This window comes from Gobio gobio, assembly GCF_949357685.1.
Source record: "Gobio gobio genome assembly, chromosome: 25".
Classification (NCBI taxonomy): domain Eukaryota; kingdom Metazoa; phylum Chordata; class Actinopteri; order Cypriniformes; family Gobionidae; genus Gobio; species Gobio gobio.
In genome coordinates this window covers 7,525,717-7,550,290 of record NC_137121.1, presented here as the reverse complement: position 1 = coordinate 7,550,290, position 24,574 = coordinate 7,525,717, and the positions used below count along the sequence as shown (strand labels likewise).

The 24,574-nt window shown below is 37.8% G+C and overlaps 1 protein-coding gene across 1 annotated transcript; it reads left to right on the top strand.

Moving 5' to 3' along the window:
• Positions 1–1,439: 1,439 nt before the first annotated feature.
• On the top strand, positions 1,440–24,249 carry pidd1 (p53-induced death domain protein 1). The gene is made up of 16 exons (XM_079808864.1): positions 1,440–1,603; positions 2,791–3,419; positions 5,424–5,837; positions 8,083–8,241; positions 8,395–8,446; positions 10,326–10,527; positions 12,228–12,377; positions 12,461–12,634; positions 13,576–13,723; positions 16,785–16,920; positions 17,259–17,409; positions 18,335–18,458; positions 18,569–18,684; positions 18,841–18,948; positions 20,444–20,622; positions 23,659–24,249. The coding sequence occupies exons 2-16, from the start codon at positions 2,945–2,947 to the stop codon at positions 23,891–23,893; spliced, it is 2,823 nt and encodes a 940-aa protein (XP_079664990.1). The 5' UTR covers positions 1,440–1,603; positions 2,791–2,944; the 3' UTR covers positions 23,894–24,249.
• Positions 24,250–24,574: the final 325 nt, after the last annotated feature.

The window sequence follows — 24,574 nt, the reverse complement described above, 5'->3', positions numbered from 1 at the left end:
AGTTCCGCGATTTAAAGTATGATATGAAAAATCTGATTATGAAAACAAACAGTAGCCTACCTACACTTAAAGCACTGTTTATATCTGTATCTTTATGTTGCATTTAAAATTTCTGGAAATGACCACCACAAAATCAGTCATTTTGATCTAAAATGTATATATATATAACTTTTTTCAATTCATATTTATTCATATCATAAAATTCATTTTTAAAAGTGCAATTATCTTTCAATTAAAATGAACTCATATGTATAATAATTATAGTAGAACTGGACAATATTGCTAAAAAAATAAGAATCCGAAGCAGAATGCACTTTATTATAAATATAAAAAATATATTAAGAAAATAAAGTTATAACATTTCTATAAATGCAGTCCATTTACCAAAAGATGTGAAGTCTTTGAGCTTGTTGCTGTGGATATTTTTAGATCTGATTGAATGTTCCTAAAAAAAAGTGTGTTGTGAAATGACAACAGCAAAACTGTATCCTTTGGCCCACATTTGGACAGCAACAGAATCTCAAGGAAAATATTTGTCTTTTGTGAGGTCAGTCATTGGGCATGTTCTCTGAAAGCATACACAAAACAGATGTTTAAGAATCAATAATTTGATAATTGATATTAGACTGAGCGTGACTATCCTTTTACAAAACCAAATGTGTTTATTTATTTGTCAGACACACACCCAAGGTTAATTATTGTCCCATCAAAATAAAACTCTTCGGATGCTTAGATGTTCATCTCATCAGTACTTTCATTCCCTCATGAGAAGGAAATCTATCCTGGATTTATCCTGGAGTCTCAGTGGGTTAAACCAATCCCACACATCAGCAGGTGGGAAAGCAGAACATGTCCAGACATGCATAAAAAAACACAACAACAGCAGAGGAAGACGTTTCATTTCAGTCTCTCATCCACAAGACTGTTAGATAAGTGAGATTATTATATTATATTATATACATTAAATGGATAGATCACAGAAAAATACAATTCTGTCATTATATATTGACCCAAGTTGTTCTAATCTAAACCTGCACGAGTCCCCATTGACTTCCATTCAAATCTATACAATGGATGTCAATGGTGACTGGCAACTGTGTGGAACATTCTTCAAAATATCTTCTTTTGTGTTCAGCACAAGACATTTGGAACAACTTTTCGATTAAATTGATGGAGATATTTTAAAGAATGTCAGTAAACACACCCATTGACTTCCATAGGGAAAAACAAGTCAACGGGTGCTGTCAACTGTCTGTTTATCTTTAAAATATCTTCTTTAGTGTTCAACAGAAGAAAGAAATCCATACAGGTTTGGAAAAAACATGAAGGGGTGAGCAAATGGTGACAGAATTTCTCATTTTCGGGTGAACTATCCCTTTAACGCGCGTGTATTTTCGCGGGCACTGTCTCTTTAAGAGATCTCCTCCCGCCTTTTGCTCAAAGTTCCGCGGTGTGTGGTGTCAACACGAAACATGTGCATGAAACACGGAAGTGAACTTATCATATTCCACATATGTAAATATCAAATTAATATCACATATTTGGTTCTGTACAGAATGCGCGAGACCGTACATCAAGAAAAACGCGCCTAGAATCCTGTCTTGTAAGTGTTTACCCCTCAGTTCAGTGATCATTCAGTCAGTCTGTTGCTATTTAACGTGATTTATGACTTATTTCAGGGTATAAAGGTGTGGTTACGTGGTTTTTCCGTCACTAGTAAATGTTGTTACATACTTTAATGCAGCTGTGATTTAGTTTTAGCCACACGTGAATGAATGACAATGGTGCCTTTACAGTGATTTACCATGGTAAACTTAGTTACCTCTAAATTTGGCTACAACTGTCATTAAAAAGAAAAGAAAATTAGGCAAAACTGCTCTTACTGAAGTTGGTGGTCGACACAAATGAGTTTTCAGTGTCCAGTACAGATATCCAGAAAGTATAATGCATATATATATATATATATATATATATATATATATATATATATATATATATATATATATATATATATATATATATATATATATATATATATATATGGCTCGACATTAAACCGGTTCACATGTCAAATCTGAACAAAAAGGATGTTCAGTATGGGTCAAAAGTTTGGAAACATTACTATTTTTTAAAATATGTCTCTTATGCTCATCATGCATTGATAATAAATCATCATATTGGAATGATTTCTGAAGGATCATGTGACTAAAAATGCTGAAAATTCAGCTTTGCATCACACAAATAAAGTATATTAAAAGAGAAAAACATTTTAAATGGTAATATTTCATAATAATCAGTTTTTTTCTGTACTTTTTGAAAAAGAAGGCTTGATGAGCAGAAGATACACACCGAACAGGCATAACATTATGACCTAATTTTGCTGCTCCACACGTGCATCAATGAGCCTCGGCCGCCCATGACCCTGTCGCCGGTTCTCCACTGTTCCTTCCTTGGAGCACTTTTGATAGAGACTGACCACAGCAGACCGGGAACACCCCACAAGAGCTGCAGTTTTGGAGATGCTCTGACCCAGTCGGCTAGCCATCACAATTTGGCCCTTGTCAAACTCGCTCAAATCCTTACGCTTGCCCATTTTTCCTGCTTCTAACACATCAACTTTGAGGACAACATGTTCACTTGCTGCCTAATATATCCCACCCACCTATGAAAAGATAATCAGTGTTATTCACTAGTCATAATGTTATGCCTGGTTGGTGTGTGTGATTTTTCAGTGTTACATTTTTATTGATTCTGAGCATTTCCAATTCACACCTTTCTTCCTCTCTGAAGGACGTTCTGTCGCTCCAGGCTTGTCTGGACATGGCTCCAGTCTAGAGATGTGATCCCACCACGGGGATGGAAAGATGCAGACGGAGGCGGCAGACTCATCTCTCCATCATATAGTGTTTGTAGGAGGGGCTGAAGTAAAGAAAAAAGAGAATAGATGGAGAGAGAGGAGAATAAACAGGAGGAAGAGAACGTGTGGCTGGCCACAAGTGATGGAGGAGAAGTTGATGGTTGTTCAGATGAAAGAAGGATGATGATAATGGGGACGAAAGTGGCCTTTCCAGATTGCTTTGGGAAGCTGCAGTTGGAGGAGAGTCCTTCATTAGGAGGACACTCTGAGCATACGGACACCTGGGCTCCCTCCATCTTGTCGTCCTCTTCCTCCTCTTTTCCCTGCCTCTCTCCTCCTCTTCCTCCGTCGGTGGGGCTGGATGGCGTGCTGGCCGAGGGGCGGCTGGTTCTGGATGTGTATCGGGGCGGAGGAGAGGTTCTTCCTGTGTTCTGGGAGCATGTTCAGGAGCAGATGAGAGGCCTGCAGTACCTCCGACTGGGCTCAGAGGATGAGGGGGCGCTAGAGAGCGGCCTGAGTGTCCTGCCCCGACTCACACAGCTGCGCTCTCTGGCTATCAGAGGTAAACACTCTATCTATCTATCTATCTATCTATCTATCTATCTATCTATCTATCTATCTATCTATCTATCTATCTATCTATCTATCTATCTATCTATCTATCTATCTATCTATCTATCTATCTATCTATCTATCTATCTATCTATCTATCTATCTATCTATCTATCTATCTATCTATCTATCTATCTATCTATCTATCTATCCTCCATTTGTCATCCATCCATCCATCCATCCATCCATCCATCCATTTGTCATCCATTTTTCTATCTGTCTATCCATCCATCATCTATTTATCTATTTGTCCATCCATCCATCCATTTGTCATCCATCCATCCATTTGTTTATCCATCCATCATCTATTTATCTATTTGTCCGTCCGTCCATCTATTTGTCTATCCATCCACTCATCCATCCATTCATCCCTCCATCCATCCATTCATCCATCCATCCATTTGTCATCCATCCATCCATTTGTCTTTCTTTCTGTCTATCCATCCATTTGTCATCCATCCATCCATCCATTTGTCATCCATCCATCCATTTGTCTATCCATCCATCCACCCATCCATTTGTCATCCATCCATCCATCCATCCATTTGTCTATCTGTCCATCCATCCATCCATCCATCCATCCATCCATCCATCCATCTATCTGTCTATCCATCCATCCATCCATTTTTTACCTGTCTGTCTATCTATCTATCTATCCCTCCATAGATGGATCCATCGATCCATCCATTTGTCTATCTATCCATCCATCCATCCATTTGTCTATCCATCCATCCATACATCCCTCCATCCATCCATCCATTTGTCATCCATCCATCCATTTGTTTATCCATCCATCATCTATTTATCTATTTGGCCGTCCATCCATCTATTTGTCTATCCATCCACTCATCTATCCATTCATCCCTCCATCCATCCATTCATTCATTCATTCATTCATTCATTCATTCATTCATTCATCCATCCATCCATCCATCCATCCATTTGTCATCCATCCATCCATTTGTCTATCTGTCTATCCATCCATTTGTCATCCATCCATCCATCATTTGTCTATCCATCCATCCATCCATTTGTCATCCATCCATCCATCCATCCATCCATTTGTCTATCTGTCCATCCATCCATCCATCCATCCATCTATCTGTCTATCCATCCATCCATTTTTTACCTGTCTATCTATCTATCTATCCCTCCATAGATGGATCCATCCATTTGTCTATCTATCTATCCATCCATCCATCCATTTGTCTATCCATCCGTCCATACATCCATCCATCTATTTGTCCATCCATCCATCCATCCATCCATCCATCCACCAATCCATTTGTCCATCCATCCATCTATTTGTCTATCCATCCATCCATCCATCCATCCATCTGTCTATCCATCCATCCATCTATTTGTCCATCCATCCATCCATCCGGCCATCCATCCATCCATCCGTCCATCCATCCATCCATTCATCCATCCATCCATCCATCCATCCATCCATCCATCCATCCATCCATCCATCCATCCATCCGTCCATCCATCCATCCATCCATCCATCCATCCATCCATCCATCCATCCATCTATTTGTCCATCCATCCGTCCGTCCATCCATCCATCCATCTATTTGTCCATCCATCCATCCATCCATCCATCCGTCCATCCATCCATCTATTTGTCCATCCATCTATTTGTCCATCCATCCGTCCATCCATCCATCCATCCATCTGTCTATCCATCCATCCATCCATCCATCCATCCATCTGTCTATCCATCCATCCATCCATCCATCCATCCATCCATCCATCCATCCATCTATTTGTCCATCCATCCATCCATCCGGCCATCCATCCATCCGTCCATCCATCCATCCATCCATCCATCCATCCATCCATCCATCCATCCATCCATCCATCCATCCATCCATCCATCCATCCATCCATCCATCCATCTATCTATTTGTCCATGTGTTAATATTCTCCCTCTGTCTTGTTTGTGTTTCAGGACACCGTTTCCACGACCCCCAGGGTGACCCTCTGCCTGGCCTCCTCTCCTCTCTCCCTGACTCCGTCTCCTCTCTGTCTCTCCTCGTTCACCTGGATCTCTCCTTCAACCGTCTCTCCTTTCTTCCTCCCTGTATTCTCTCTCTCTCTCATCTCTCCGAGCTCCTGCTGTGTCATAATCGTCTGGCGTGTCTGCCGGCGGGTCTGGGGGCGCTGGCGTCCCTGCGGCGGGTCAGTCTGCTGGGGAACAGGCTGGTGGATCTGCCCCAGGGAGTGAGCCTCCTCTGCAGGCTGGAGGAGCTGGACGTGTCCTTCAACCTGCTGGAGAGACTTCCAGAAGAACTGGGCCAACTGCAGGACTTACAAAGTCTGGAGCTGTCAAATAACAGGCTCAGAGCGCTGCCGGAGACGCTGGGTGATGAAAACACACACACTTTTAGCTAAATGAGAACATAAAATGGAAATGTTTTTATATAAAGTAAGTTATAAATAACCTCGTTGTTTAATGCAATGTTGGCGTCTAAGGCCCCGATCACACAGAAACCGTTTTTTAAGGTTCGAAAACGTGGCGCATCCCACTTTTTAATCCAAAACAACAAAAAAAGAGGAAAAAAAAAGAAAAATCCTCCTCTGTTTGCCTGAGCGTTTTCCGTTAGAGTAATCGATCATGTCCATTTTCAATTAAATATTGATTCTAATCCGTTTCTGGCGATATCCCCTGCAAGCATAGACTCTTCCACTATTGTTAAGCCCTCCCTCGTCTCTCTCCTTCAATCACAGGCGTTCTGATGAGTTATCATATACAGGAGGATTGATGCGAGCTGTCAATCATTGCACCCATGGTTTTAGTTGTATAAAGGCAGTCAATGCCTAGCCAATGCCTTGCCAGCAAAGTTTTGATCGATGGACATAGTAACCAATCAAAAGACGTCATCTTGCGCAATTTTTTTGTCAACAAAAACTACTAGTGCTTACGTCTTCATTCACATTCACACACCGGCACGCGCTTCTCAGTTTGCGCAGACACCGGATAGGAGCGCGCAGACTCTGTGACAGACTGGTTTTATCAACTAAATGAGTTTTTTACACTTTGTAAATTCTATAAATAGTTGCTTGAGTTTTTCAGTAACTGTATATCCATTATAATTACGGTAGCAGTTTATTGCGGATTTATTTGAATGAAAAACTACTCTTTACAATTACATATATTCTGAAATAAAGGGCCTTTTTGACGCCTAGACTTTTCTTGACATAAAAGCTTACAGAAGCTCCATCATCCTCAAATTTGAATCAAAACATGATCAGACATTCAATTTTATATTTAGGTTATTTTCAGGCCCTTAACATTAAAGTCTCATAATTTTTTGCCTAAGTGAATTTCAATTTTTAAAAAAAACGTGAGTCACTTACATACTCGGTTCCTATACTACTTTGAGTTATTATTACTCTCGGGTAACAACATTTCAAGTGTCTAGTTTAAAATAAGACCAGATTTATGAATATAGACCATAGGGTTTAAGACCTGCAGACATTTTTATTTGGGTATGTCGTTTTCAGAAAATTCTCAAAAATAGGGGCGCTTTTAAAAAAAAGTTTAATTAATAAATAATTTTGGTAATAATTTTTAAATAATATTGAATATTTAATGTAAGATTTTATTTAATATGAAACAAAGTAGACAGAAAGGATAAATCATTTCCATACAAAAAGATAAAATCTATATAAGATATTATTTCTTTTATGGATTATAAAGCTAAATAAACACACAAACCACATCAGGGTTTCAGCGGGGTCTTAAAAAGTCTAACAAAAAAATCAAAATCAAAATTTTTGGCCTTAAAGTCTTAAATTCGCTGAAGTATTCTGTTCTATGTCTTAAATAGTTTTAAACAGGTCTTAATTTTCCTACGTCCATTGAACGCTACCTCTAATGCTCATTGTAATCCTGCAGCGCTTTAGAAGGTTTCAATAGTCCAAATATAATTTGCTGTATTACGACTACATATGAGTTTATTTTCCAATCAGCTTTCGTGTTATTAGAGACTCTCTTTCAGATTGTACCACGGACACATAAAACAAATGTTATTCTTCACTCTTCAGCTAATAGTCAACATATCATGCATGCATTTTTTTGAGATCCTGCATTATTTGTAAACCAAAATAAACAAGATTTATGTATTTAGTTTATTATATTGTCATGTGTGGCTATTGTGCATCTAACATAATACATAATATGGTAAATGTGGTGTCCTAATTATGAAAAAAATGCAAATGCTAATTTCTGGAAATTACCACCACAACTTCAGTAAAAATCACAACAACAAAAAGTCAGGAAATCCTGGTGGGATTAAGCCATGAGGAAGAGCAAGTTTATCGATTTGTTCAATTTGAATAAATTAATTTCCTTTGCAAGTCAATTTGTGATTGCATTTCCTTTATAGGTCTTAAATTTCATTCATAATGGTCTTAAAAAGGTCTCAAAAAGTCTTAAATTTGACGTGAAAACCCTAACGTGTCCTGATTAGTGTGTGGAGAACCATCTTCTGCCGTTAAACTACGCTAGCTACAGTAGAAACAACTATTTCTGAGAGAGATTTGGTGCTTTTGAAGGAAAAATCTAGCGTTTGTGACATCCTGACTGACTGAATTGTCTCTCTCAGGATGTCTGCGCTCTCTGAGGCGGCTAGTAATCCAGAGTAATGATCTGAGGACTGTTCCAGAATGTTTGCACTCCCTCCCGCTGCTCGACAAACTGGACCTGAGGAACAACCCGCTGGGCCGCCCCCCAACGCCCCCACCGCTCACTCGCATGGCCCCAGGTCACTGCTGCCGCTTTAGCTTACCAATACCAGAAATTAAATGTACCAGGAAATCATACAAATATGACCTGTTAGGGTTACATCATGTATTCTGGATGTTGTTGTTCATTGCTAAGCCTGTTTGATCCCAGTGACACTGTTTGTGTTTTACAGCTCTGGAAAGCTCTGAGATCCCAGAGCTGCACCTCGGACTTGAGCATCACAGGTGAATTGAGTTCATTTCACAGACAGGCTCAGATTAGTGCTCACCCTGGGATGAGTGTGTGTATTATCAGAATGCCACACTACTGTACTAGTGCTGTTTGTGCAGAATGTACACTACTGCTCAAAAATATTGTGAAATATTTCTAATATAATTTAACATTAGGGATGTCCTGATCAGATTTTTTGTGCCTCGGATCTGATACAAGTCATTGATATTAAGTATAGGCCATATATATATATAATACTTAATCTTAAAGGGTTAGTTCACCCAAAAATGAAAATTATGTCATTAATTACTCACCCTCATGTCAAGACCTCCGTTCATCTTCAGAACACAAATGAAGATATTTTAGTTGAAAGCTGATGGCTGAGAAAGGCTTCAGATAGGCGTCCATTGGCATTCAGTACATTTACACTCACAAGACCCATAAAAGGCACTAAAAACGTCGTTACAAAGTCCATCTCACCACAGTGACTCTACAATAATTTTACGATGCGACGACAATAGTTTTTGTGCGCAAAAAAAAAATCAAAATAACGACTTTATTCAACCTCTTCTTGTCTTCCGTGTGTGCCTCCACGACGCATGCGCGAGAATATGACGTAGCGCCGGGGTTCGGGAATCCATGAAATGCACACTTAAGCCCGATTTTGAGCACTACGCCGAGACCTAAAGCACGATCAATGTAGAATTCAACAGCTTAGACACGCGCGTCTTCCTCTGCTTGTAAACAAATCGCTTCTGGGTCATGTGTCTGAGCGCCGGATCTGCGTAAATTATTGTAGAGTCGCTGTGGTGAGATGGACTTTGTAATGATGTTTTAAGTGCCTTTTATGGGTCTTGGGAGTGTAAATGTACTGAATGCCAATGGAGGCCTGTCTGAAGCCTTTCTCAGCCATCAGCTTTCAACTAAAATATCTTCATTTGTGTTCCGAATATGAACGGAGGTCTTACGGGTGTCACATAATTTTCATTTTTGGGTGAACTAACCCTTTAATCTCAGCTCCGCGCAGAAGCCGCTCTCTCTCGCGCGCCGCGTGTAGTTTGAATTCTCCGCTGAAAATCAAGGGCTGAACCGAAAATCTCCCCCTATAACCTCAAATAGGGCATTATTTGAGGGGACAGCCATCTGTAGTGGTGTCCGAAACCATAGTGGACGTTATTGAGTGCACTCATTCAATCCCACATTGCACCGCAATAACGAGTGTACAGCCGATGTACACACAGCGCCTGTCCGAATTCACTCACTCGTTTTCATTCACTATTTCAAGTGAACAATATAATGTAGGGAATAATAGTGAATGAGGCTTTAGGGGGTGATTTATACCGGTATCATCAAAATTCATATCATAACAAAAATATATACCGGTATTCGGTATGAACCGGTATACCGCCCAGCACTAGTCTGAGTCTCAAGGGTCCATATTTCTGTGATGGAAGTGACATTTGGACAGAAATTTACAGGAAAATGCATTAAAAAAAAAATCAATCAATGGAATTTGAATGACACCCGGTGGCTATTTGTGGTACAGCGCCTAAACAAAATCTCATGGGAACTTTAATTTTTGTGATATCAACTTCAAATTTGGAACACAGACATATGGCTTTGATTTTATAGTAATTTTAGATAAAAAAATATATATTTTATATAAAATAAAAAATATTTAGAACAGTATTTTTTATTTGCAGTAAATTTAAACTTCCATAACGTTTTCATACTTTCATATTTTGAATTGCTTTCACTTCAGCAATAATCTGCCGAGTGTCTTCTTTAAAACGAGACCAAATTACAGCCCTTTAAGTTTGGATAGTGCATTTTCATGCAGTTAAGGGGTTAAAAAATATAATGTACCAAATGTAAGTCTTCTCTGCTCATCAGTTTTGAAGTATCACCTGCTGGTTGTCACGTGTTCCTCCCTGGAGGGGCGGAGCTCTTGTTTCCACGGAGATGTGTGAGCACGGTCACACAGCTCCAGTGGGCGGAGAGGAGACCAGACAGGAAGTGGGTGTGGCTAGAGGAGCATGACATCCTGTTGAGTCGACAGCTGGAGCTCCGCCCACACGGAGCCACATTTGAGAAGGTTGTCATTTTTGCTTATATTTATATAAATACTTAGTGAATAATCTCCTGTTTTATGATGTATAAATAAAACAGTTAATAACTATAAATGGTTAAAATACAATATTATTATAATTAATAAAATATGCAAAATTATAAATTAATAGTATAAATAGTGCTGTCAAATCGATTCATTGCATATAACATAAAACTATATGTAAATATATATATATATATATATATATATATATATATACAGTATATTTACAGACTTTTATGTGACATGCATTTAATCGATTTGACAGCACTATTAATATATATATATATGAATATTAATAAAATATAATAATTATAATTTTTACTGTGAAAGAAAGCTCTGGTTTTATAAGTTATAACTAATACAGTTAAAACAAAAAATTAAAATAAATTAATAAAAGTACAGTATTATTATAATTAATATATGAAGATGTATAAATAAAATATAATCAATATTATTAAAATATAAAAATTATATATATATATATATACATACTGTATATTATATATTATAGTAAAAGAAAGTTCCTGTTTTATAAAAACGTATTCAGTAAACTATACATTAATGAAATACAGTATTATAATTAATAACATAAACTATTATAAATAAAGTATAATAAATGTTATAATTAATACAAATATGAATATTATTAAAGTATAATAAAATATAATAATTCTAATACATTTTATAGTGAAAGAAAGCTCCTGTTTTGTAAGTAATAACTAATAATTAAAAATAGAAATTTATAAAATACAGTATTATTATAATGAGTAACATATAAACTATTATAAATGAAATATTATAATCAATAAATATATGATTATTATTATAATACTTCTTATAGTGAAAGAAAGCTCCTGTTTTACAAGTAATAACTAATAATTAAAACTATAAATTAATAAAATACAGTATTATTATAATGAGTAACATATTAACTATTATGAATGAAATATTATAATAAATAAATATATGAATATTATTATAATAATTCTTATAGTGAAAGAAAGCTCCTGTTTTACAAGTAATAACTAATAATTAAAACTATGAATTAATAAAATACATTATTATTATGATGAATAACATATGAACTATTATAAATGAAATATGATAATCAATAAATATATGAATATTATTATAATAATTCTTATAGTGAAAGAAAGCTCCTGTTTTACAAGTAATAACTAATAATTAAAACTATACATTAATAAAATACAGTATTATTATAATGAATAACATATGAACTATTCTAAATGAAATATTATAATCAATAAATATATATCATTTTAATAATTATAATAATTTTATAGTGAAAGAAAGCTCCTGTTTTACAAGTAATAACTAATAATTAAAACTATAAATTAATATTATATATTATAAATATTATAGATAAATTATTATTATTATAATGAATAACATGAACCATTATAAATGAAATATTATAATCAATAAATATTTATTATATTAATAATTATAATATTTTTTATAGTGAAAGAAAGTTCCTGTTTTATAAGTAGTAACTAATAGAGTAATACAAAAAAAATAATGTAATTAATAACTTTTATAAATTAATAAAATACAGTATTATGTATGATCAATTATAAAGAAAATCTAATAAATGATCATAAATATATGAATATTTTTAAAATATAGTAATTATAATGATTTTTCCGGTGTCATTCTTTTAGCCGGTAGAGGTGTGCGTCCCATATCGCAAAACACGTAAAGGTGATGTCACGGTGCGCAGGTTTGATGGTCAGTCTTGGACGACCCTGCAGACCCAGACCCGGAGAGGAAGTGAGAAGCACAGCTGCAGGCCAGGGGGCCGCCCGGCGCGGGTGAGCCAATCAGATCCGCCTCCGCCAAACGTTATGTTGCCATCATGAGAGCATTATATATATCCTCGTGTCTGTGTATGTAGTTGGCCTGCTGCAGTGTGGCGCAGTTCTCGTGGTTCGTGGCCGTCTCTCGTCCTTTCCTGGACAGTTGCTCCGTGTCCCCAGAGGGGGCGCTGCTGGTGTCTCAGTTCGACCCGGGGATCAAACTTACTTTCCCTCCAGAGTGCACAACAGAGACACGTACGGTCACACTGCAGGTCTGTACAAGAATATACTATCACTTTGAATTAGAAAAAACAACCACTAATAATGAGCTAATCGGACTGATGCGGATATGACCAGTGTTGGGGAAAGTTAGTTTGAAAAGTAATGCATTACAATATTGCGTTACACCCTTAAAAAGTAACTAATTGAGTTACTTAGTTACTTTTTAAGAAAAGTAATGCGTTACGTTACTTCTGCGTTACTTTTTCTCACCTGGGCTGGGCTTGTTTTTGTTTATGTTTATAACAAAAAAAGTTATATTTTTGTGCAACGGTAAAGACCTCTTTATAGCAAAATTTATATAATAAGCCCCAGGCTGAGGTAAAAATGCAAATTCCCGCATGAACAGTAGAGGGCGCAGCTCTGGATAATGGGAGAATAGGATGCAGGAGAAAAATAAAAACAAAAAATGTAGTAATTTTCATCATCAAAGGTCAGCAGCGAGACATTGGTAAATTAAATATAAAGGTAGATTACGCATAAAAATAGTTGTTTTATTTAACATTTAATTATTGGAGGTTTGCATAGTACTCTGATTTTGCATTTGACTGATTTTAATCATTTTGAGGAGTACAGAATCTTTATTGTGCAAGTGAGATAAATAAATGCTCACATTTAGTCTAGAACTACAATAACCCTCATGTTTACACACACACACGCCTCTGCACTTATTTTTCTCAACATGGGGACAAGAGAACTGTCAGTCAAATCAATGTGAAAAAAGTAACTTGCGTTACTTTTTTGAAAAAGTAACTCTGATATTGTGTTGTAAATTTGAAAAGTAATGCGTTCCTTTACTAGTTACTTGGAAAAAGTCATATTATTACGTAACTCAAGTTACTTGTAATGCGTTACCCCCAACACTGGATATGACATATGACATGACATCATATTGCTCAATTCTGTGTTTATATATTAGTTTTTTCCCCCTCAGGTCCTGCAGGTGGCGCTGTCTGAGGTGCAGGACCTGACTGGAGACCCTCAAGCGAGTGCCAGCCCACTGCTATGCCTCTCTCAAACTCCCAGCATGCACTTCCTCCAGCCAATCACAGTGCAGGTTCCTCTTCCACCTGGAGTGACTGGTATTGCATCACGTTCACTTCTTTCTAGGAAACGGTTTAATTGTTAAACTGAGCAGATCTTAATCTTCTTAGAGACTCATTCCTGCCTGAGATTTACAGATATTAGCGGTTTAACTTATTCCAGACGTTAGTGCTGGCCAACAAATGAGGAATGTGTAAGCGGTTTCAACACTAGATCTATTGTTTTAGCATTTCAGACTCTTTTATTTTGTCAGATGTTGAAAAGTGTGCTTGTGCTGTCTTTATTTATTTCATTTTTTGTAAATGACGCTTTGATATTTTTATTTAATTCAGAGGTTTCCCAAACTTTTTTGTCTGCCGAACCCTTTACATGAAGTGCCCCCTTATATTTTAAGTTAATATTTAAATCATTTAACAATACTTTCGCATCTTCACAGTTCTCTGATGTTTTAGGAACTCAGGAACTAGGGACTTTGGGGTGGTACTCAGTGTGTTTCGACCGCAGGAACCGGGGTCTAAATAAAGTTCAGGGTAAAAATTTCCCCACTGTATATATATTACTGTTGTCAAATCGATTAATCGCATCCAAATTAAAAGTTGTCACACATGCATGTATATATTTGCAAACATTTTTATATATTAGATTTATATATAATATAAATTATATAAATATATTTACAGTATATACATGCATGTGTGTGTATTTATATAGATTTACATAATAATTATGCACAGTACACACAGATATATTATGTAAACACAAACTTTTATTTTGGATGTGATTAATCGATTTGTCAGTACTAATATATATATATATATATAGACACTAGAGACAAAATTGTACAACTCCACAAGGCTGGAAAGGGCTAAAGGGAAATTGCCAAGCAGCTTGATGAAAAAAGGTCCACTGTTGGAGCAATCATTAGAAAATGGAAGAAGCTAAACATGACTGTCAATCTTCCTCGGACTGGGGCTCCATGCAAGATCTCACCTCGTGGGGTCTCAATGATCCTAAGAAAGGTGAGAAATCAGCCCAGAACTACACGGGAGGAGCTGGTCAATGACCTGTAAAGAGCTGGGACCACCGTTTCCAAGGTTACTGTTGGTAATACACTAAGACGTCATGGTTTGAAAGCATGCATGGCATCATGCATTCCCCTTCTTAAACCAGCACATGTCCAGGCCCGTCTTAAGTTTGCCAATGACCATTTGGATGATCCAGAGGAGTCATGGGAGAAAGTCATGTGGTCAGATGAGACCAAAATAGAACTTTTTGGTCATAATTCCACTAAACGTGTTTGGAGGAAGAAGAATGATGATGAGTACCATCCCAAGAACACCATCCCTACTGTGAAGCATGGGGGTGGTAGCATCATGCTTTGGGGGTGTTTTTCTGCACATGGGACAGGGCGACTGCACTGTATTAAGGAGAGGATGACCGGGGCCATGTATTGCGAGATTTTGGGGAACAACCTCCTTCCCTCAGTTAGAGCATTGAAGATGGGTCGAGGCTGGGTCTTCCAACATGACAATGACCCGAAGCACACAGCCAGGATAACCCAGGAGTGGCTCTGTAAGAAGCATATCATGGTTCTGGCGTGGCCTAGCCAGTCTCCAGACCTAAACCCAATCGAGAATCTTTGGAGGGAGCTCAAACTCTGTGTTTCTCAGCGACAGGCCAGAAACCTGACTGATCTAGAGAAGATCTGTGTGGAGGAGTGGGCCAAAATCCCTCCTGCAGTGCAAACCTGCTGAAAAACTACAGGAAACGTTTGACCTCTGTAATTGCAAACAAAGGCTACTGTACCAAATATTAGCATTGATTTTCTCAGGTGTTCAAATAGTTATTTGCAGCTGTATCATACAAATAAATAGTAAAAAAATCATACATTGTGATTTCTGGATTTTTTTTTTTAGATTATGTCTCTCACAGTGGACATGCACCTACGATGACAATTTCAGACCCCTCCATGATTTCTAAGTGGGAGAACTTGCAAAATAGCAGGGTGTTCAAATACTTATTTTCCTCACTGTATATACCCTCAAGCTTTTATTTTGGCAGAATACCAGTGCACTGCATATTGCTTAGTATATACTTTATATTGCCAATTTTTATTTATTATATGTGAAACTATATATATATATATATATATATATATATATATATATATATATATATATATATATATATATATATATATATATATATATATATATATATATATATATATATATATATATATATATATATATATATAAAAATAAAATAAGTTTTAATAGTATGTGATATAAAATGGCAATGTTGTCACATGACCTCACTGAATCATGCCTAATTTAGTGAGTGGTATCCAATTCAAGAAAATCACAGTTGATTTAGTTTGTCATCATTTAGGCCGCATTTACACTGCAGGTATTGATGCCCAATTCCGATTTGTTGAGTGTATATATGATTTTTCTGACGAACATCTTCTTTTAAAAGTGATATCAGCGTTTACACTAAATATTTGGTGAAACAACCCAAGCTAGACACATACTGACCCCGAAAAGCTTAGGCCGAAAGGGAAGTAAAAACGCTGGGCTCTTAATTCAATTCAATTCAATTCAAAATGTATTTGTATAGCGCTTTCACAATACACATTGTTTCAAAGCAGCTTTACAGAAAGTGCATTTCATAAATGCTCTTAAGTGGGCTGAGCCTTCGTTCTCCATTGTGCCATTGAAAGGAGTCATGTGATTGCGGTGGACGACATTCGCCACCATTGCTTTTTCAAAAAACGATTTGTCCACAAATGCAAATGCACATATCCAATTCATATCAGATTTATTTCCACATATGAATGAGGCCTGAAACCGATCTGAGCATCTGAATCCATGTGCTTTTTTCCTGCTTACCACATGGGAGGAAACATCGGAATTGGGTCACTTGAACCATGTAAAGTAAATGTGGCCTTACTGTCTGAAATTGGAAGGTCAAGTCATGGGATGCAGTGTTGTTTGGTGTTGAGCTGTGCACAGTTTACACATGGTAGTGTGCTACTCTTTCTGAGCAAAGCCATGTGTACTGCAGATCAATGCTTTAGGCTCATATGTGTGTGTTCAGGTCACATGGTGGACATGTCCCGTTTGCACCTGATGCACGGCGACCCCACGGCCCACACCTGGACTGACATCACCGCTCAGGTGTCCCTCTACGTCACACACATCTACGCCGTCTTCTCCATCACACACTTCTCATGGTGAGCAGCACAGAAGTGCTCCACAAGGCTGCATTTATTTGATCAAGAATGATTTCTGAAGGATCATGTGACACTTAAGACTGGAGGAATGATGCTGAAAATTCAGCTTTGATCACAGGGATAAATTACATTTTACAATATACTTACATAGAAAACAGTTATTTTACATTTTAATAATATTTCACAATTTTACTGTATTTTTGATCAATAAATGCAGCCTTGGTGAGCAGAAGAGACTTCTTTCAAGATAATAAAATTGTAATTATTCCAGACTTGTGACCAGTTGCGTTAACACATGCAGTCTGTCATATACAGTGTGTGTGTGTGTGTGTGTTCAGGTACTGGTTGTGGTACACCACTCACAGGTGTGTTAGTGGGGTTGTCAGGAAGATGTATCACCGCTTGAAACAGTTCCGGGTTCGATTCCTGGCGCTACAGAGAAAAAGCGACCCAGAGCAGGTTCTGCTGCAGTGCCTGCCGTCTGACAAGGTGAGTGTGTGTGTGTGGTTTCTAGGGGGTTCTGGGTAGGTTGTTGCTTACTAATGCCATGGTTACACTTGACTTTGAGCAAGCAAAATTTCTACAGACACTGGAAAGCAGCGAAATTCACATTGCGTTTCCTGTCTCCTGCATTCACATGCATATGATTGGAAGTCGATGTAATGAAAAATGCAATGTGACGATCTCAAGTGTCCAAGTCTGTGATATTAGGTTTCCAGGAAATCAATCTATGAATATATATTCTAATTATACACCGATCAGGCATAACATTATGACATGGTGAAGTGAATAACACTGATTATCTCATGATCATCTGTTAGTGGGTGGGATATATTAGGCAGCAAGTGATATTTTGTCCTCAAAGTTGATGTGTTAGAAGCAGGAAAAATGGGCAAGCGTAAGGATTTGAGCGAGTTTGACAAGGGCCAAATTGTGATGCTAGACGACTGGGTCAGAGCATCTCCGAAACTGCAGCTCTTGTGGGGTGTTCCCGGTCTGCTGTGGTCAGTCTCTATCAAAAGTGCTCCAAGGAAGGAACAGTGGAGAACCGGCGACAGGGTCATGTGTGGCCGAGGCTCATTGATGCACGTGTGGAGTGAAGGTTGGCCCGTGTGGGCCGATCAAACAGACGAGCTACTGGAGCTCAAATTGCTCAAGAAGTTAATGCTGGTTCTGATAGAAAGGTGTCAGAACACACAGAGCATCTCAGTTTGTTGTGTATGGGGCGGCACAGCCGCAGACCAGTCAGAGTGCCCATGCTGACCCCTGACTGGTCAGGGCTGTTTTGGCAGCAAAAGGGGGACCAACACAATATTAGGTCATAATGTTATGCCTGATCGGTGTATATATACAGTATATATTATATATTATAATTATAAGCTCTAAAGCAGTTGTTATTCTGGTCTCTCTTTAGGCTGAAAACAGATTGACGTCTCTGTCGGAGCAGTATGAAGGTCCTCAGCCGTCTGAGTTGTGTATCCTGCTGGAGGGAGAGCAGTTTTTCGCTGGCTTTGAGAGAGGCATTGACATCAGCGCAGGTGGACACACACACACACACGTTTACCATAAAAAACACACCTCAGCCAATACAGCATGAATAGATGTAAACTATTAAACATATTAAAGTTAACCTGAATGGTGTCCTCAGACCGTCCTGACTGTAAAGATGGCAGACTCTCATTCACCTTTTACTCTCACCTGAAGAACATTAAAGAGGTGCACGTGTGCCCGACCCGGCCACAGCAGGGCACCGTGAGAGGACAGGTGAGCGGGTTAATCGCTGTTAGATCAGTCCAGTATGTTTGGTTTAGCTCCTCCCACTGTGGAATCCAACATATAGCTTTGCATATTGACCTCAAATGTGATCTGATCAGATGATGATGATGTACCTCTCCTGTAATGAGACGTGTGTCCCTCCAGGTTTCATTTTACAGGGGTGAAGTGCCTAATGATCTTCCAGAGGAAGTAGCGAGTAAAAGAAAAGGTCACGACAACCAGTGGATGGCGACACTTCCTCTGCGGATTTCTGTGAGCGACCTCTAAGACTAACCACAGTGCACAATGCTGTGTTGTGTTATACAATGCTATATTTTGTATTATAAGATACCTCGCTCCTAAAGGCCCGTTCACACCAAGGGCTCTGATCTGAGCGCATGGTCTGATGGCGCAGGTGCACTTAGGGCGTGTCCCAATCCACTTTTACTAGTTTAACGACAGGCGCATGGTCTAAAAGGGTTGTCCCTAGTCTCTTAATGAGTCATGGGTGTGTTTTGGGGCGTAACGTGCAATAAACCAATCAGAGTCTCATCTCCCATCCCCTTTAAAAGCCATTTGCGCTCGCACCATGGCGGATTCGCTATTAACATGGAAAGACTGAATGCTTCTCCAGAGAGGAATCCTTTTATTTTTAATATTTAAAAATGTGTGTGTGCTTTTAACCGTCCCTGTGTGTGTAATAATCAGAGTGTATGTGTGTTGTGCACCCGCCAGGTTTGTGTTGGTCAATGGCGCAGTCGTTTTCAGTTGACCTAAAAACCAGCTTTCCTATAGCTCAAACAGTAGAGCAGAGCGCTAGCAACGCCAAGGTCATGGGTTCGATTCCCAAGGAAAGCAAGAATTGACAAAAATGTAAAAATGTGTACCTTGAATGCAATGTAAGTCGGCGCTGGACGTGAAAATGATAACTGTCGGGCTGAAACTAGCAAAAAACACTTGCGTCACGTCTTGGCATATTGCACCAGGTGTATGATTGGGCGCCAAGGACTATAACTATATAATTATAGCTATAATGTTTTTTTAAATCGTTCTAAATATAAAATAATAGAAGAGTTGACACCACAACTATAACGATAACGGCACAGAATCACTTTCAGAACGTTTTTTTTCCATGTGATGAACGATAAAAACATTGACAGCCAATCAGAATCCATCCTGCTTTAAAGAGCTCGAGCATTTAAAGTGGCAGATGACAAAACTGCAGCGCACGCTTATTATAAACAGAACGATATCGTCCTCTGGTGTGGACATTAATATAGTGATCGTTATATTTTTCTGAACAGGCCTTAAGTCTCGCTAAGACAATCCCAGAATGCAATATATTACTATATATTATTATATATGTTTTCTGTAAATTACAGTTTTAAAGCAATATGCTGTGTAAAATAATAAAATATATTTGATAAAAAAATTAACAATACTTTTCTATAAATTCTGTGTATATATGTGTATATAAATGTGTATATATAATATAGTACCAATTAAAATGCACAAATTAAAGAGCTTATTAGAATATTGTGTTGTTTGTTTAGCAACCTGTTAATGTCAGAGTGTGCTGGAATCATTTATGAACGTTATTCAAGTTTCTCGTGTGGGAGAGTTTCTGCCCGTTAATGGTTAAAATCAGTCACTTATTAGTTTCCCTTTTGGTTAGGAGGCTGCCTATGTAGACAGTAGACGGGCAGCTCACTAGTGTTTGAACTATGACAGATAAATAATAATTGTTTTCTCATATTTTCACACACAGAACGCTGACTGTGATGGGAACATCTCCGGCGAGCTGAACCTGGGCGACCCGGAGAGCGGCTACCTGACACAGACCAACCTGCTGTCCATCTCCTTACGCATCAACCAGGAGTGGCAGAATATCGGCATCAACCTGGGCATCGGCTACGACCAGCTGGAACGAATCCGAAACCAACACAGGTGAGCCTCGGGTCAGAGCCGGTGCGGAGTGTGGAAAGAGCCCGCCAGCAGATGGCGCTGTACATCAGCACCTTCAGTCTTTATTATAGCACACATTTACTACAGATTTTACAGCAGGTCCAGGTCTAAATTGTATTATACATGTTTATTGCAACATTAGTTATCTGAGAACACTGACTCGTTGAATATTAATGACATTCTATGACTGGAAAGATCAGTATGAGTGCATTAATATTCATGAGCTTTTCTTGGCTTTGAGATAGGATAGTAGAAACTGACAGGGAGCAAAGAGGGAGCGGATCACAGGTGTGTTTGCGCTGGTATAAAATCACTCATAATCACTGTGGGCCATGCAGTTCAGAGAAAGAGAGAGAGGCGGTGTGAAAGTGAGTGATGGAGGAAAGAAATGAAGACAGCAATGGTGAATTTTGAGTGTTTTGTTTTGATCAGTCAGCCATCTGGGACACTGCAGGAGACGGTCCGCAGTCACACGCATGCATGCACACTCGTTTTCTCTCTCTAGTCTGCTCTCACCTCAAGTTACATTTCAACTTTCAAATTTCAGGGTTACACTATATTTGAAGGTGTCCTTGTTACACTAGTTAAGTATTGAATTAAGAACATTAGGGTTTGGTTTAGTTGCATGTAATTATGCCTAATTGACTGTTATTACTATGGTAAGTACATGTAATGTGTAACAAGGTCAATGTAAAATAAAGTGTTACCAATTTCACTAAGTGTGTTCTGTTAATCAACAATGTATTATACAAATGTATTATTTTTTTCAAGGCATATGCATGACATCTATGCCACAATTAATGTCAGTTTTCATTTGATATGAATAATTGTATGCCTTATTTTTTTAGGCTTGTATTTTAATTAATTTAGGACAATTAGACACATTTTATCCAGCAATTTTTATTATTGTATTTTTTCCAGTGGTTTCTCTTTTATTATTCCCATTATCTTCAATGGTGATGGTATATATATATGATTATGAGAATGCAGTTTTAATCATTTGATTATGTTAATAAAATTTGGGTTAAAAGTGCTTATTTGCAACATTTCATTATATATTTAACTATTTAATTATTATTTACTTAAATATATAATTATATAATTTTATTTATTTTATCCATCCATGCTTTAATTGACAATTGTGTGCGTATACATATATATTAACCTCTGGAAAAATTATAATGATGAAAATTGGTGGATAAATTGTGCCTAATTGTCCTACATAAATAAGGAATATGATTATTCATATAAAATGAAAACTAAGTAATTGTGGAATAAATGTCATGTCATATGCCTTGAAATAAATAAATGCATTTTGTTCCTCATTTATGCTGACATTTCTTTGCATTTTAATTGAAACGCTTCAGAATTGAAGGGTCATGAATTGAGAAATCAACTTTCCCTCAAGCTTTTTATATATAAAAGGTCCTGGTAATACAAGATTATCCTGTAAGTTTCAGAGCTGAAAACTTCCTTGTTAGTCAAGCTTTTATAGACACCAGGCCCAGCAAATGATCAATCTCAGAATGTGCCCGGCTATAACATCTGAGTGTAGTGAAGCACCGCCTGAAGAGAAGAAGAACAATACCTGATTCTGTAGCCCCGCCCACCGACTCGTGCCACTAACATAACACAGGCCAACAAACCAGATAGAATTTCTAAACATACCGCATAAGCTTCATTCGGATTCCAATATTATGAATGCATGGATGAACTTTATTTTTAATGAATATCCAGCTCATGTGGGGAACACATTGCGTCTGTTCCTTCATTTAACCACGGATTCATTTGTAAACAAGAGACTGGATTTGCAGACAGGATGAGATTAAACACACTTATGTGAGTAAAAATGTTTTTTATATGTGATAGTATTGCATTGTTACAGATTGTTTGATATCTATTGATTATGTGTACGTGTCTAACTGAACAGAGACACTGTCACAGGCTGGAGAATCTTTTATTTGTGGTGTTGTTGGTTCATTGCGATTCGGGATCAGACTTGGGGACATGTATGGGCCAGGGCTCGCAAAGCCCAACGTCCCGGGGCTATGTGTGTTCCATACGTCTACCAAAACGTAAGCCCGGCCTGACGACAGGCTATTATAAATAGTGAAATAACATTACGTTCTTGATGTGCGTAGTTCACTCACTTGACTTGATATTTGAAGGAAAAATACAATCGCGGATGTTTTGATAATGCAGTCTGCAATGTACTTGGTGTGTGTGTATGTGTATGTGTAATGCACTGTTCGCGGATATATCCACCGATCGGGCAGGCCAAGTAATAAAAAATAACATTCCAATCAATCTTTATGTTTGATAAAGACATTTTGCGAGCCCTGTGGGACGAATCATTCCGGTTGCTGTTTCTCCACACACTTTCAAAACACAAACACGCTTTGTACTCACAGGGGAGCTGAAGCTCATTAAATATGCAAAACTGTTATCCAATTTTACTTCCAAGTCTTCAGTGCGGCACGCCCATCAAAACCCAGTGTTTCTTGAGAGAGCCTCAAAACCAGGGCAGAAAATAGCCTATTACTTATTCATTATGATGTTTCTGAATGTAAATCCACAAGAACGTCATAAGTTGACCTCAGACAACAGTATAATAAAATAAAAAAAGCCAGTTCATGACCCCTTTAATTAAATTATTCATGATTTATATAATGTTCTCTGCTATATTGTTGATTAATAGAACACATTTATTGAAATTGGTTACACTTTATTTTACATGGTCCTTGTTACACATTACATATAATTACAATAATTAACAAATAATATTTTGTTTGGTTACAAGAATACAGTTTAATTGTTGCATTGTATCAAAAATGGTCAAATATGAGTTTATGCAATAACAATACTGTTTTTAATTTTTTTTAAATTGAAATCATAATTTAAAGGCAGCGTATCAAATACCGCCACACATCATTTTAACTTATATATTAAAAATGGCACAACAAAAATTGCGGGTATAAATAGTAATACAAATAAAATGGCATGTGTTTGTTTTGTCAGGAACGACTTTTCGGCCCAGGTATTGGCGATGCTCTTTCATTGGGCGAGAGGGCAGCAGGGGGCGGGGCCTGGGGCGGTGCAGCGGCTGATGAAAGCGCTGGTGGACAGTGGTAGACGGGACTTGGCAGAAGAAGTAGAGGACGTAGTGACTCTGGGAAAGAGGAAGTATGAAGAATCACTAAAGCGAGTCGGGCTGGAGACACCAGCTACCTCTGCAGACCCTCAGTCCAGCTGACACACACACACACACACACACACACACGCATGACTGTGCTGCTCATGCTGAGAGCGGATGCCAGGAACATGACACATTAACTCCCACCAGCACTGGAGACAAACACAATGACACACATGGACAGAGAGGACACAGACACTGTCTGATGATGCCTCTCGAGAGCTCAGTGTCAAGCCCATGGATTTATTCATTGCGAGAGAAACTATGTACACCAAATGGGCCATGATGGGCTTTATTCCTGTGACATGTTCAAGAAACAATCAAAAGATTTAATGCATGTGGGTGGATCTCATGTAGCCTCACATAAAGGGTCATATTTCACCTCAAAATCAAATAAAAATGGATGAAATTAAACTAACTTATAAAGAAACAGGCAGAAATTATATTTTGCATAAGGAAAATGAAGCCATTAATTATTTTTGTGACAAAAATGTCAAATGTTTTACTATTGCCAATATTTTCAGTGGCGATCGGCGTTGCTGTAATACAGTATTTTTTTAAGGTATTACAATATTATATAATATGTCTATATATTAAAATATATACAACATTTGATATATATATATATATTAGTGCTGTCAAAATTCGTGCATTAAGGCATGCGATTCATTTTTTCAGTTTAATGTGTTAAAAATATTTAACACAATTAACACAGCATCCATTTTTTCAGTCATCCTGTTT